Here is a 15,933-nt window from a genome sequence, read left to right on the forward strand (position 1 = left end):
TATTTTGTTTACTCTAAAAATCTATAGCAGAGTTTCTCTATTTTGTATTTCATAGATTTAAAGAAATCCCAAATAAAGATGGATTTTAGATTCACTGTGGACAAAATATTAAATATGAAAGTTTTAAAAGCAAGCAAATCCTTTAAAAATCTGGAATAGTCTACATGGCTTTATAATATACTAAATAAGACCAAGATGCAGGGCTGTCTTTAACATCACTGTCAGCTTGAAGCAGGGTACACACATTAGGTATTGTTTAAAAAATAAAAACAAACAACAGCAACAACAACAAAATAAACCCAAGACAAATCGAAACTTTTCTTCTGTTGTTTGCACTGATGCTATTTTCTTCTTCTTCTTCTTCTTCTTCTTCTTCTTCTTCTTCTTCTTCTTCTTCTTCTTCTTCTTCTTCTTCTGTGTTTATGCAACATGTTTATGTTGTGTGGGGGAATTCTGTTTTACTTTTTTGCTTTCTGGTGATTCTGGTTTGATTTTTCTTGTTTTGTTTTTGGCTAAGTAGAGGACATGGACTAGTTGTGGCAAACAAAACATCCCGTTTGCTCTTGCCAGTGAGCACATTCTCTGTAGTGGTGGTTGCTTAGAGGATGAGATAGTAACCAAGTTTGAACTCTGAAGGTTATGGTGGAACTATTTTGGTACTAGAACCAGTTCATGCTGGCCGAAAAGACAATGGTTTTTGGACTTGCATCCATTTTGTATTTTTGTAACATTTGTAAATATGAACTTTTTAAATTGTTGCAAAGATGGTTTCTTTTGTAAAATGTTTTCAACGTTTACATTCAATCCAAGCCTTTGTATATTTTACAGCTGTGCAACACTTTAAGTCTTGTATTTATTTTTAGTAAAAGCGGTGACAGTTTCATTGTGAACCCCTCTTGAAAAATGTATCAGAACAGTTTGATTACCTAGAAAGTGTGTATAGAGACTGCAAATAAACGTGACTGCAATTAAAGAACGGGACATTCTCTTTATTGTTGTGTAACTATAGAGGTTTCACAAGCAGGAAGTGTTTCATAGGCAACCAGATATAAAGGAGGGGTTTATTAGCAGGGAAGCATGGTATCAATCAATAACAGATACTGATCTAGTTTCATTTTTAGTAGGGAATGATATATTTCCAATGCCCAAGCTACTTGTGTCTCCTTTCTACACCAGGTTAAGATTTGTGACTTTATTTTGAAACATTTGACTGCTTTTGTTTCAGGGATTATTATAGCCATACATCCAGAAACGTTGATATAAGTAAGATAAATTACCACTAGTTAATGTCACATCAACTTTATTATATAGCAAAACTCCTGTCTCAAGCACTAAGTACTTAGGGTACACCAATGTGTGTATTTCCTAAGATATGCCCATTTTATACTGGAGAAAACTCAACATCATTATGAGTTAGCTTACTCATTGCTTTAGAATAAGTAAGTGTTGGTCATGATGTTTAAATACAGCAACTATGACACTGGGATATGTTAATTGTTAGTTTTGTTCTCTAGTCTGTGCTTATTGAAACTAGAAATAACTTTACTAGTGTTCCTAGGCTACCAAGTAAAGATCCGTTGCTAAGACCCCAGCCCCTCTGCTCATTCAAGTTTTAGCACTGAAGTGTACCCCTGGAGCCCAGTCATCATGGACATCTATAGTGGATTACAGGAGGAGGAAAAGGGTATGTGATTATATGTTAATAGTAACATGCTTTAAATAACCAAATGAAAGTGCTTGCCACACAGTAAGTGGGCCCTTTGAATCACTTTTGGGACAAGCAGTTGTACTAGTTGGCCCAGGCTCCAGTGTCTCCACAAAAAAGAAAAAAACAAAAAACAAAACAACAACAACAACAACAACAAAAACCAAACCAAAACCAAAACAAAACCCTCTGCTTGAGAGGCTCTCTAGAGGCTGCCTGTCCTTCCAATCATCTCAGCTAATGTACGTCTAGGATCCTAGGCCCAGCTTTGAACCTTCGAAACCAGAGGCTTTGCCTTTCAGTAGACAGGAAGGCCCTCTTCACTGGAAACCTTCCTTTTCGATGTCCTATCTCTGTCTGGTGTGAAAACTCCCATTCTAAATAGCTTTTTGATCATCCACGGGATTTACTGGCCAATGGTCAGGTTATGTTTATGGGTGATTACTGATTGGTTATCACAATCGCCTGATCCGTCACGCAAGCCATGAACACGCATCGTTTTACGGTCAGGCACTTTACAATTCTGAGCTTTGCGACACAGAACGCATCAGGATCACCTAGTTTCCGGCACGTGGACAGTTAAAAGGCGTCAACAGATCTTAACGGCCATTAAAGGCTGCCGGGCGTCTAGATGGACTCCTAGCGCCCTGCTGGTAGATGTCTGGAAGCTCTCGGAAGCTAGTGTAGCTAATTCTTCATCAAAATACGTAAGTTATAGATATCTTAGCACCCCCTTTTAACTTTTTTGTCATGGGTGGGTACGTGTAAGTGTACTAATGTAGAAAACGGTCCTCTGAAGCATTTGGCCTAGTGGCTGAGGCCCTCTGGGATGAGAAGATACATTTGACGGGAATGGCAAATCTGTACTTTGCCGCCTCAAATTTCAAAAGCTCTGTAGTTGGGTGATTCCAACAATTTTTTGGTCTCCAGGTCACCAGCACTTGTGATCTATTAGTGGACTTGGTGGTTAACTGCTCTTTGGTCTTTGGTTAACAGTAAAGCCTTTCTTTCTTTCTTTTTTTTTTTTTTTCGAGACAGGGTTTCTCTGTGTAGCTTTGCACCTTTCCTGGAACTCACTTGGTAGCCCAGGCTGGCCTCGAACTCACAGAGATCCTCCTGGCTCTGCCAGCAGGGATTACAGGCATGCGCCACCACCGCCACCTGGCTTGCCTCAACATTTTTATTGTAAATATGTTAGTAGGAAGGAAGAAAAAGATGTAGAGAGGTGTTGAGGAGGCCTTCGGAGTATTGTGTTTATCATTTGCTTTCCAGTGAGCAGATGTGCCATCCAGGAACAACTATAAAATATCTGGATCCCTGTAAGGCCCAGTAGTTTTGGGATATGATTCTGGGGCTGGCTGAGTGCCTTGCGCTCCTTTGATTAAAAAAAAAAAAAGACTCTAATCTGTTAGGAATCATTTGGCTCCCTCCTCTCCTGCTTTTCTCCGTATTCAGGTTACCATTGTAATTTGCCATGTATGTTGTTAAGGAGAGTGGAAGGCTGATTTCAACCCTTCAGTCAGTGTGATCTATATATTTAATGGGATATATTGATGGGATGCAGTTTTCCCAATTTGGGCTGCTTTGGGGTTTTATAACATTGAAAGGCCTAGATGCTGTACGTTTCATTTTGTGTTTTTAAGAAGTCTTAGAATCAAAGTTTGTTTTCAGCCATCCTAGCCAATGTGATGTATTCCATATGGGAGAAGCTGATGGCAAGTAACTCCTCAATTTGGTTGTGTGGGGATTTATAACTAAGAAATACCTCACTGCCTTGATTTGCTTTTTGTGTTTTAAAGAATTATCAGGAGAAAATGTACTTTTCAGTCATCCTAATAATTGTTAGCTATGCCTTATGGGATAAGTGGATAGCACATAACTTATTTGGGTATTTTATTACACGAAGTGCATCAATCTGGCTATTGTGGTTTTCCTTGTGTTTCTTTATGAAGGCTTAGGGTCAAACAGATTTCAGCCATTCTAAAGTTATGCTTCATGGAATATGTTCTTGTAGGTGACACTGGATTTGACCTACTTTGGGATTTTTTAACATAGCTATTATGTTATTATGTATTTACAATATAGCTATTTGTGAATTGTATTTTGTGTTTTTAAGAAGTTTTAGCATAATAGGTAGCTTTCAGCCATCCCGGTTACCATAAGCTCTGTCTATGGAATAAGTTGATGGCAATTGACTCTCCCAGTTTGGTTTGTTGGATTTGGCCTGCTTTGGGATTTTATAACATGGAAAGATAATATTTATTGTGAATTATATTGTGTGTTTTTTTAAAAGTTTTAGCATAAAAGGTACTTTTCAGCCATCCTGGTCTCTGTAAGCTATGCCTTATATGTTAAGTTGATGGCAGGTGACTCTTCTAGTTTGGTTTGTTGGATTTGGCCTGCTTTGGGATTTTTTAAACATAGAAAGATATAGGTATTATGACTTACATTTTGTGTTTTTAATAAGTTTTAGTGTAAAAGTTAGTTTTTGATCATTCTGGACACTGTAAGCTATATCTTATGGGATAAATTGATGGCAGATGACTCTCCCAATTTAATTTCTTTGGGTCTTTTATAACTTGGAGATATCTAGCTGTGTTGTTTTACTTGATGTGTCTTTAAGAAGTCACTAAGTAGAACATACTTTTAAGCCATCCTACCCACTGTGATCCATGCCTTGTGGGATCAGCTGGTAGCCTTTGACTGACCCCCCTCCCCCATTTTGGTCTATTTGGAGCTTTTGTAACTTGAAATTTACCTATTGCCTTTTATGATTTGCCTTGTGGGTTCTTAAGAAGTTTTGTAGTAAAAAGTATTTTTTAGTGAACTCTGCCTTATGGGATAAGTTGATGGCAGATGATGGTGTGGATTTTGTCTATTTTGGGGTTTTATTACTTAGGAAGATCTTATTGTTGTGATTTTCTGTCTGTGTCTCTAAGAAGTCTTGGGTAGAAGGTAGACTTTAGCCATCCTAATTATTGTCAACTGTACTTAATGAGATATGTTCATGCAGATTACTCTTCCAATTTGATCTTATTTGGAGTTTCACATCTTAAAAACTTCTGGCTGCTGTGATATGGCTTTTGTGTATTATGAATTGTTAATGTAAAAGAGATTGTTTTGAGCCATGCTTGTTAGTCGTTGTGAGCTATGCATTATGGGATATATTGCTAACAGGTAACTCTCCTAATTTGGGCTGTTTTGGGTTTTATGACTTGGATTGGAATTATCCTGATGTTGATTTACCTTGTGTGTTTTTCAGAAGTCTTAGGGTCAAAGTCATTTGGTACTGATACTTGTTTTGTTCTGATTCACGATGCTAGGTATAACCAACTTTGTATTATGTTGTTGAACAACTGGCTGACTCCAACACCCTCTTTTAGTTGGGCCATTTAGAATGTGAAGAGTTTTCAAATGTGTAAATCCTGTTTTCTAACTTTTTACCCATTATTTCATTTTCTATGAACTTTTCTTCTAGAAGTACTTGTATCATTGCAAGACTATTCTAAACATTAATTGTAAGAGTAAAACTTTAGAAGTAATTTCATGGTATATTCACAAGATAGGTTGTTAAAGTGATCGTGGTGTTAGCTTGGAAAGATCTCTCCTACCATAAGCTACTTTGGCCCAATTTTGAGCTTTTTGAGTTGAATCATATATTGTGTTATCCTTTGTGTCTGCCTTTTTTTACTCAAGGTTGCTGTTGTGAGGTTCATCCTTCTTGGCAGCAGCAGTAAGTAGTTTATTTTCATTGTGAGTTTTTCTACAGCTACAGATTAATTACTCAAAAGTCATAGCAGTCTTATAGTCAGGAAATCCTAAACAGTTAAAACTAAAATGTAGTGGAAATTATAGGACAAACTGAAGGACATTACAATTTGAATATTTCATACAACATTGGTCTGCATTTTTCTAACTCGAAAGTTAACTCTCCCATCTTCTTAATCTCCCTTTGAATCTTGTCCTTAGGGACTCTGGTCACTTGCCTCCCCACAACAGACTGAAGGAGAACAGAAAAGGGATGAAATCCTGATCCTCTCCCTGCTGCTCTGTCTCAGGATAAATAAAATAAATTAACTTTTGCACTAGGGTGTCCCTCCATTAACAATGTGGCAAGAATTCATGTCAGATCTCTGATACAAGCTAGAGGATCATATCATTGTAGGCATGCCTGGTACTAGTTCCATACTGAATGACTCAGCTGTAATCCAGCCTTGAGAAGTCTAGCGTTCTCAGTTTATATTTCACATACATTTATTTAGGTTTAATGTTTAAGTCTAACTCAAAGCAATCATGATTTTGGATCTGCAGTGGGCCCTGGAGATATGAGTCTCAGAAGGGTTTACAGGGCAGGTGAGGAGGTGGGGGTCTCTTTGGTCGCTCCACCCACATTGTAACAGCAGCCCAGCAGCAGCAGCAGCAGCAGCAGCAGCAGCAGCAGCATCACCACTACCAACAGCCCAGCAGCAGCACCAGCAGAAGCGCACCAGCAGCAGCAGCAGCAGCAGCAGCACCACCACCACCACCACCACCACCACCAGCAGCAGCAGCAGCAGCACCAGCAGCAGCAGCACCAGCAGCAATAGTCACCAGAAGTGCAGACTGGAAGTGGCAGTGACAGCACCAGTGTCAGAGGCAGCAGCAGAGGCAGTAGTGACAGTAGCATTGGTGTCAAGGGTGGCAGTGGAAGCTGTCATTAGAACAGATTCTTGGGGCAGTTTGGTAGCATTCTGTCTCCCTAAGCAAAAGCCCCTTTGAGTTCCTTTACAAAAGTGTTAGCAGTATATTCCTTTGTTTGGTGGCTTTTAGTGCTCACTTTTTAAACTTTAAGTTGTGAAGCAACTGTTCATAGATTGTGCTTGCTTTTAACTTCATTGTGAGCTCCCAGTCACAGATAGTATAGCTCTTCTATGCATAAAGATTTATTCTAGTGCTGGGAATGTAGCTTAGTGATAATGCACTTGCCTTGCATGGCTAAGAGCCTAGGTTCCACCCTCAGCCCCATAAAGTCACCCATGTTAAGTTGATTTAGATATTAAGTACATGAAGTAACATTTTTATGCCTTTCTTTTTAGGAGGAGAAGGTTTGCCTCTTAGATGGCTAAGCAGTTTCAGAAGTAAGCCTTCCAGCAAATCTAACAATAATAAGTTCAACTCAGAGGAAGGAGAATTTCTTCTGTTGCGCAGCAATGATGTCTGCCTTCAGAGAAACAGATGTGGTCGGTATTTTAAATTGATCATCTCTGTTCTTTTCCTGGTGCTATAGTTTGTGCTCAACTGAGTTAAATGAAATGAAATGTATAGGTAATAAGTGCAGTTTTGACAATGCTCTATAACATTTCTGTGAGCATTTGTGTATAAATTTAAGAACATAAACTTCACATTGCTTCTGGGTATTATGAAAGTGAATTGCAAACAAGTAGGGTCAATATACAACTCAGCTTTATGAGAATCTGACAAACAGATTTTCAAGTTGGTTTGCCCTTTAAATTTTCTATCGTATTTTTGAGTTTCTTAATCTTTGAAATTGAAGATAAATGTAAATTATTAAACTATATTTTTTCATAGCAGTGAACACATTTATTTAGTCACGTAAGTATATTAATATCATTGAAGTAATCTAGGCAACTTTCAACTTCTGTCACCTGTTTGTCGTCAGCGGAGACAATGCTCACTGTCAATTACTGGGAGCCATTTTGGGGAAATGTGAAAACAAAACTACCATGTGAAGATAAACTACTATATTTTTGTAAGGAATGTTATATAACCTAATTGTGTGTTTTTAGTTTTTAGTGTGGAAGGCTAATCACACACAGAGCTACCAAGTCTATTTACTTTAAAATCTCCTCAACTCATTTCTTAGAATAATTATTTTGCAGAAATTTAGCAGTTATTCGTGGTAACTTTTTTATTTATACCCTGTCTTATTTCAACAACATTTTAAGGTGTTTTAGAAATTAATTTATTAAGAGTTTGACGTGCTTATGTGTTTCCTGATTCGACCACATGGTGGCAGTGTTGGATTGTTTAGGAATCAAAACTGGTGCAATGCTCTGATTTTTGTTGTTATTGTTGGGGTTTTGTTTGTTTGTTTGTTTGTTTGTTTGTTTGTCTTGTTTTTTTGCTCTGAAAGCAGTTTCAACACTGAAGGTTAATGTCTCTTCCCTGAAGCACAGGAGGTTAAATTCGATGGAAAAGGGGGTTCTGGTGTAGCTGGACTAATGAGAGCACAGTTCTGCAAGTGGACTTTGCCCGCTTGTTTCCTGAAACAAGGTCCTTGGCCTACCCAGGCTGTCCTTGAACTCATCCTCCACCTGCCCAAGCTTCCTGAGTTTTGTTATTACAGGCATGTGTTACCATGCCTGACTCACATGTACTTCTCTACACAGGCATGGTATTTAAAACAGGCAAAGACGCTTTGATAATACAATAGGTTTTCAAAACTTCTGAGAGGTGAAATTAAAATCCTTGGCTTTTCTTTTTGTCATTTTATACTTCCTTGTAATTTGCTAAGAAATCTTTCTCCTATACAAATATGAGAATGTCTCCTTAGGATGGTAATTATAATATGCTTTATGAGTATGCACCTTTCAGTTCTGTAAGTAATATTAAGCAACTAGTTGTTCAGTTTATCAGTGCTTACCATTTTAATGAGCAAGGTTTAAATTCCAACTACTTTATGGAGTTCCTCTAAACTGTCAGTCAAGGTCATTCTCTATCCTGAGAATCTCTTTAGTCAGGGAACTCTTAGCATTTTACATGTTTCCTTTTCTTATGTACTAGGACATGCTGAACAACTTTTCACTGGAATTCTAAACCTAGAATCTTCTGGTAAAGTCTTTCCTCTATCCTTTAATTGACTGGCAATTATTTCCATTCCTTGTAATGTGAATTTTTATTTCATCTCTGCTTTAATTAAGACTTTTGATATATTGATGAAAGTTAAAAACAACTCAAATAGATAAGTGTGAGGATTGTCACTACTCAATGTGACTCTTACTGAAATAAAGCATTAACTACTTGTGGTGTAAAAACTATTCTAGAAAGAAATTTACTCACCTGAAATTTGTGAAACTGAAGAGCCAAAAGCCACTGTGGATGTCCTGAACTATTGTCAGGTATGACACGTCTCCTTCTTGTTCAGCTGATGTTTAGGTAGTCATGCAGCTGATACTTTATGGGTGAACCTTCTGGCATTACTAGGAGACACAGTATCACAGCAAACTCCCTATCCTTTGGCTCTTACAATCTTTCTGCCTCATTTTCCACAATGTTCCCTGAGCCTTACGTACCGGAGTTGTTTTATAGATTCATTGGGATTGGGCTCTCCCAGAGCACATTTGAGAACCACTGTCCCAGGTTGCTTATCTCTGCTGAAATGGTCACTTCGCTTACAGCTCCCAAGATAAGATGAGCACTTCTCCAGGACAGGGATTTCCTTTTGCAGAGTTTGTTTTTGTTTGTTTGCTTGCTTTTCATGATTTTAAAGTTCATGGTCTCAGAACCTAGCAAAGCAGTTCTGACAGGAGCAAGGCATTCATCCTTGAATGACAGAATGTTTATGGTATTTTATAAATATGTTCTCTGAAATTTCTGAGCATTTCTAGAATATCATTAGTGGTGTTCCTCATTGGTACCGTATGTAAGGTGTACTCAATGACATTGTGAAACCATCACTAGATACCCAATTTTCAGACTAGTTTGGAGCCCTACATCACATATGTTTTATTTGGCTCTATATTCTCAGAGTGGAACATTCACTGTTTGTTCACAAGCTGTGGTGTGGAAGCTGGCTCTTATTGTTAGTGGATTTGAATGCTTAGGGTCTCCTAAGTTAGCTAAGCGGCTGCAGCACACACGGGTGGGAGGTTGTCAGGAGCTGTGATGCACTCACCTTATGGCACTAAAGATACTTACTTCTACATATGCGTGAATCAGCTACTGCAGTGGCAGGTGGAGATTCAGCATCTCAGCCAGTGTCCTGGGTGCCTTAAAATCAGGCCTCTAATAGAGCATTTCCACAGTGCCTAGCAATTAACTCTTGGCTTTGTGCATTTTTACATGCTACTTTTCTTTTGAAACAGCATCTACTAATACCTTTTATTATAACAGGTTATATATAAAACTGTTCAAAGTCTGGAAAAGAAGTTTGATGACCTGGATGAAAAAGTAACGAAAATGTATCACTCTCGTGCCAGATCCTTCTGGCGTTACCCTGTGAGTGTACAAAAACATTACCACAACTTTGATAAGTATATTCTGTCTAAAGATGCCAGTCACTGCAAAGTGATGGAGAGGTAGTAAATGTGGGATCGAGGCTTATCTGTACTTCCTGGAAGAGCAGATGGGAACTACAACTCTTTTTGAAAGGAAAATCAAGTTCAGAATTGATGAAAGTAGAACAATAAGTATTTTTAAAATATATTTTAAAATTGTACATTTTAAAATGTACCTATAAAATATACATCAAATTAAATGTAGGTCAAAAGAAGAGGAAAAATCATGTGGTCAAAAGATAGCACTACTTTTCTAATGTAAAATAATGTTGCATAGAAACCTTAATGTCCTGACTATTCTTTATTTCTCTTTTTATTATGAAGCCTTTTAGAGAAGTATCCAGAAGATACAATTACCTGATGTCTAAAAGACGTAAAGTCCAGAAAGTGAGACAATTCATTCAGGATAATTTGATCTCCCGTCCTCACAGTTACAGTCCAACTTCACTAGTCCTCGAAAGGAATGAAGATAGTGAGGATACGGAGAACAACCAGACTGGAGATTACCTCCAGGCTTTCCAGTACCCCAATTCTATTGAAAACACCCAGACTTTCCAGTATGCTGATTGTATTAACAATAATCAACCTTTGCATTACGCTGATGATATCTACAACACTCATACTTTGCAGTATGCTGATTCTATTGACACCAGTATCCAGAACACTGAGGACAATGATGTTTACCATTCTGAGGATTCACAGGAAGTGATACTTGTCGGTTCTTCACCAGAGAGGGACTATCAAGAAACTCCACCAAGTCCTACATCTACTGGCCAAAGCTACCAACAGTATTACAGATTTAAAAACAGTCCTAGCTCTTCTACAGTGCCCTACTACAGTGATTTTGAAAATACCAACATGGACACCATCACTTCTACCACTTCAACAGTAAAGGAAGCAAGTACCCTCCCTCCAGGGGAGCTCATCCCCATCCAGAATCCTGAAATGAGGCGATTGGCCTTACTGGAGGCTCAGCGTTCACCTGTGATTGATCCTAACACTTTTGGTGAGTTTGCAATGGCACCAATGATTAACATCCTCTAAGTAAGCTAGTAGAAGCTTCTTGTTTCCTATTTTGATGGTTGATTTGTAGTTATATGTACAATGGTGGCTGTTTATTAAGCAGGTATTATGGGTAAGGCAGTGTGCTAATCAACTAACATGGATTGTCTTTGGTGGTCTTCATAATGACACCATTGTGATGTTGAAATCTATTTTATTTACCTTTCCCCATAGTAAATACTCAAAATAATCATAAGGTGGTAAGAAATAAAGGATGTACTTTTGGATAATTCACAAACAGAAAAAATGAAATTTCTATTGATTATCTTTGGTTAGAAAATAAGATTCTCCCAACAAATTACCTATCTGCTTTCATTTGTCATCACACATTAACTGTAGGGAGTAAAACATTCTGCTTAAGGTAGCATTTGAACACAAAGAAGTTTCCATACAATTTAGTGAATAGCACAGCTAAAACCTGCTGAGATGTGAGCACTTACATTGTTTCATGTATCATTTCTTTATTAAAAATATTCAACCAAAACATTTATTGCTATTCAGTTAAACATGAAAGAATAATTGCATAAAATGTCAAAACCACTACTGATTATATTCATCAGAAAATATTTTTTAAATGTAGATTAACATTTAAACCACAAGAGATGCGAATTTATAGAGTAAAGATTAATCTAAAAATGCCAATATTGAATATAAGGAAGAGATTTGCTCCAAAGAACTTATTTTGTTACCCAAAATAATTGTGGTTATTGAAATTAGTTGATATAACTAAAAAAAAGGCAATTATAAAGTGTAAACATGGGGAGTTTCTACTGCGTTTAGTACAATAAACCTAATTTAGAGAATGTGACATTTAAGAGAGGTTTTCAAGAAATTCACTGAAATCCTTAAAGTAAGAAAGAGTACTGCGTTTAGCTCATTTTATCTTACTTTAATACAAGTAGCACCTTTTCCTGTACCTGCTTGTGACCTAAGAAGCCTTGGATTGCTACACGTGTTTCAGGAACATTGAAGCTTTAAGGTGCCTTCTAAAGTGAAACTGTTCCTGTTCCTTGGGGGAAGTCCAGTGACACACTTATGCAGCGCTCCTCAGAGCATCTTCCTTCAGGCTCTCATGAGATTTGACAGTTGGAAATCCTGAGTCTTTAGTTCGGTACTTAAGAGAAGGTTCCAGGAGTGAGGCCATTACTTTCTACCTAACATCTCTTCTTTCAGGATTATGATCAGGTTTTTAATTTTTTCCCATTCATTGTTAATTGCAGGTTCATCATCCGAATGTAATGATGCTGTTGTGAGACACCTTGGAAACCCTGTAAACTGGTCTGTGGATGACGTGATAACATTTCTGAACCGTTTAGATCCTCCGTTGGCCGACCAACTCTACCCCATCATCAGAGAACATGTAATGTATTTTTAAATCCAGTTTTCTTGCTAGCCTAATGCATTGAATGACCTCTGTGCTCTTTCAATTGGATACTGAGTCACCAACTGAGTTGGTAGGGGAACCCTATAATCTGATTTATTTTTTGTTTGTGAAAAGTTTGTCTTGTCCATCCTTCTATGCTTAAATGGTAGGTTAATCGTCTCTTCTTTGCATCTAAACATCTAGTACACTAAATAGCCTCAAGTTCGGTGGTTCATGATTGTAAGTCTCAGGCAGACCTCTTTCCATGCAAGGATAATTACAAAAATCCTCCTCATACTAGTGCCTGGTTCATAAGTCAGAGGAGTTTACCCACAGTGTATACCAGAGTAGCCCTCTTGTTATGATATCCAGAAACTAATTCCAGCTGGTCAGTCTGTTTACCTTGTGTGACTATTGACAACTGTGATGCTGATGACCACTTCCAAAGCAACATCACGGTTAAATTGTACTTTTTCCTGGTATTTTCTTAACTTTTTTCTTTGGTGACTTAAATTTTTCATTGTAGAGGTCTTTTACTTTCTTGGCTTGGTTTATTCCTAGGTAAACCTTTAAAAAAAATAATGTGAACAAGTATTTTTTTCTCTGATTCCTTTCTTGGCAAAGTTTTTAATTGTTATATAGGGAAGCTACTGCTTTTAAAAAATGAGAATACAGGCTACTTTTATTCTGATTTGAGAATTCCCCTACAGATGTCCACTACTTTTAGTTATTAGAAGACTCTGTCACCTCTTCCAAGATGATTTCTGAGCCTTGGGTGGCAGCATGGGGGGAAATCCCTGTATGCAGAAGAGTTGTGGGTCTCTGTATTAATCACCATGTCCTGGAAAAAAAAAACTTTTATTTTGAGTGTCCAGAGATACACAAATCTATATTATAAAGATAAGAACTAAGGGGGCAGTTTATTGCTATGTTCATTTAGAAAAATAATCATAGTAAGTTCTCTCCTAGAGCCTTGTGACCTATCCAGCCATAGGATTTTAGATGAATTCTGTCTTATGTACCAGGCTTTAAATCCAATCAGAAAATGGTTGACTACTCCCATAACAAACCTATAATCCCAACTACTTGGGAGGATGAGGTAGGAGGATCATAGGAGTCCAGAAGTTCTGGACTGTAGTGTGCTATGCCCATTGGATGCCCACACTAAGTTGGGCATCATTATGACAAGAAGATAGGAAGCTACTGAGTTTATAGTCTATGACTATTGGAAGTTTAATCAGATCTAAACGTTTTCTGCTGGTGTCTCTAGGCTCTTTCAAGAATAGGGTCACATGACTGAAAAATAGAGATAATTTGACTTCTCCCTTCCTATTTGTATTCCTTTTTTTAGCTCTTTATCTTGCTGTTATGGGCTGAATTTTAATAAGTTCTAGCTCCTTTCCTTTCTAATTTTACTTCCTATTATAGGAAATTCCAGGTCTTCTTAGACAAGAATGTGTAATTGAATAAAGTTTTATTTTATAATATGTTTTAGTAGCATAAGGTGATGGTAAATTAAGACAATAAAGAATTTTTCAAAGATGCCTTGTGACTATCAAGTAGTCGAGTATCTATACACCATTTTCAGTACAGAAAGAAAACCAATAATTAATCTTAACGTCTAATTGGCTTCAGACAAGTAACTCACTTTCATATAATGACAATGCTATTGAACACATTTGCCGTTTGCATTGATATTGATATATTCCTAGCCTCTATCAGAAAGTTAGTAGCCATTAAATTTATTCTCTTATTCTTTTTACCTTTGTCATAGATACACAGTAATTTTTATTTATCAGTATTTAAAATTAGGTCATTTGATATAGTTAATTTTAAATTATTAAGTTAAATTTGCTTTTTCTTAAAATTGATATGAATATATGTTTCAAAATAATACATTGCAGTACAATGGTATTTTTGATAGTTTTTATACAGGAGATACTTGAGAAGCTTTAGTTTTACATGTTCTTATATACAAAGAAATAGCTGCTTATCAAATATAACAATATTGTTAATCATTTTAAACGTTTTCTCTCTATAGGCTATTGATGGGAAGGCCCTGCTACTGCTTGATTTTGATGTGATGGTGAAATATATGGGGATGAAGGTGGGAGTAGCCATGAAGCTTGTCAGCTACATTCAAAAGCTTAAAGAAGGAGTAAACTGTGACAAGTAAACAAATTGTTTGTAGAACTTCAAATGTTCTCATTAAATTCCTTCTTAATGTACACTTGACTCCTTGTGCTCATTGTTTTGGTTCTGGAGAAGGTTCTCCTAAAATAGAATTAGAATTGAGAAAAATACACTATAGTCAAAGTCCGCTTGGAGTTACATTTAACATATTAGTATTAACATACACATAAGTCTTCTTTAGATTTTTCATTTTATAGATTAAAATACGCTTCATGCAAGAAACAAACAAAAAAAACTGCCTTTGACTTGGGTTTATCTTTATACATATTTTTAAAGCAACTAGAGAGGAAATGTAAGGAACTAATAACATATAGTTAAAGTGGTGAAAATTTTTCACAGAAGAGAAATTAAGGGAGAATATATTGGTAACCTTCTTGGGTAGTTTATCTCTATAATACTGTAGTATACTTTTCATGTTCTACCAGTTTCCAGAAAAAAACAATGGCTGTATAATTTCTTGTCCTCTCTATTACTACATCTCTGTTATGCTTGTTCAAATTCAGAAGGAGAAACATGAAGCTTAGGAAGTGTCTAATATGCTCCAGACAACTAAATATTCTTACCAGTTTTCAGGTAACTTATAGTATAGGCAGAATGAGATACTATTTCAGATTTAGAAGAAGAAAATGAAGCTTATGAAGTATCTAATGAGCTTCAGACAACTAAATATTCTTAACAAGCTTTTAGATAAATTTAGTATGTATAGAATGTTTGTTTTACCTAAGAATACCTCTAGAGTAGTTTGGAATAAGTCTGACTATAGTTTTAAGATATATACTTACTGTATTAAAGCCTTCATATTTTTAATCAAATTTGAACATTTAGCTAAGAATTCATCGTTCAAATGTCTATATGAAGGTACTCATACTCAAAATTTTAAAAATATATTTTATTTTTATGTGCATATTTATTCCTCATGGAGGTATTATTTGTGTACCAAAATTACACAGGAGAAAATGTTTTATTTTGAATTTTAAATGGTACTTTACATTGATACAAAGGGAATGGTGAGCTGTTTATCTACAAGGTACTCTTGTTCTGTGAACTGTATGTGTGCCACTTGCCTTTACTAGTCCTCAGTTTAGCCTTCAGAGTGTCAGAGACAGTGCTGAGGCTCAAAGCTGCTTTCCACATGTGGAAATGCTCTGTCTTGTGCCTTAGGCATCTAGGATGTTCACTATTGAAAAACACACTAGTTTGGAATTTTATTTTATATTTAAAATTTTCAATAGAAACAGGAATAATTCCTCTTTTGTTATTGCTTATCACATTGTATAACTTTTGAAATAAGGTAAACAGAATTAGTGCTCATAATAATAGCTATTTATTGAGAA

General features: G+C 36.6%; 1 protein-coding gene across 1 annotated transcript; it reads left to right on the plus strand.

Annotated features, from left to right (window-relative positions):
* The first annotated feature begins 6,894 nt into the window (after nucleotides 1-6,894).
* Nucleotides 6,895-15,337, plus strand: Scml1 (Scm polycomb group protein like 1). The gene is made up of 6 exons (XM_036175584.1): nucleotides 6,895-6,924; nucleotides 8,749-8,823; nucleotides 9,818-9,922; nucleotides 10,306-10,987; nucleotides 12,264-12,403; nucleotides 14,448-15,337. Exons 1-6 carry the CDS (start codon nucleotides 6,895-6,897, stop codon nucleotides 14,580-14,582), a joined length of 1,167 nt encoding a protein of 388 aa, XP_036031477.1. The 3' UTR covers nucleotides 14,583-15,337.
* The last annotated feature ends 596 nt before the right edge of the window (nucleotides 15,338-15,933 follow it).

Source organism: Onychomys torridus, chromosome X (assembly GCF_903995425.1).
Source record: "Onychomys torridus chromosome X, mOncTor1.1, whole genome shotgun sequence".
Taxonomy (NCBI): domain Eukaryota; kingdom Metazoa; phylum Chordata; class Mammalia; order Rodentia; family Cricetidae; genus Onychomys; species Onychomys torridus.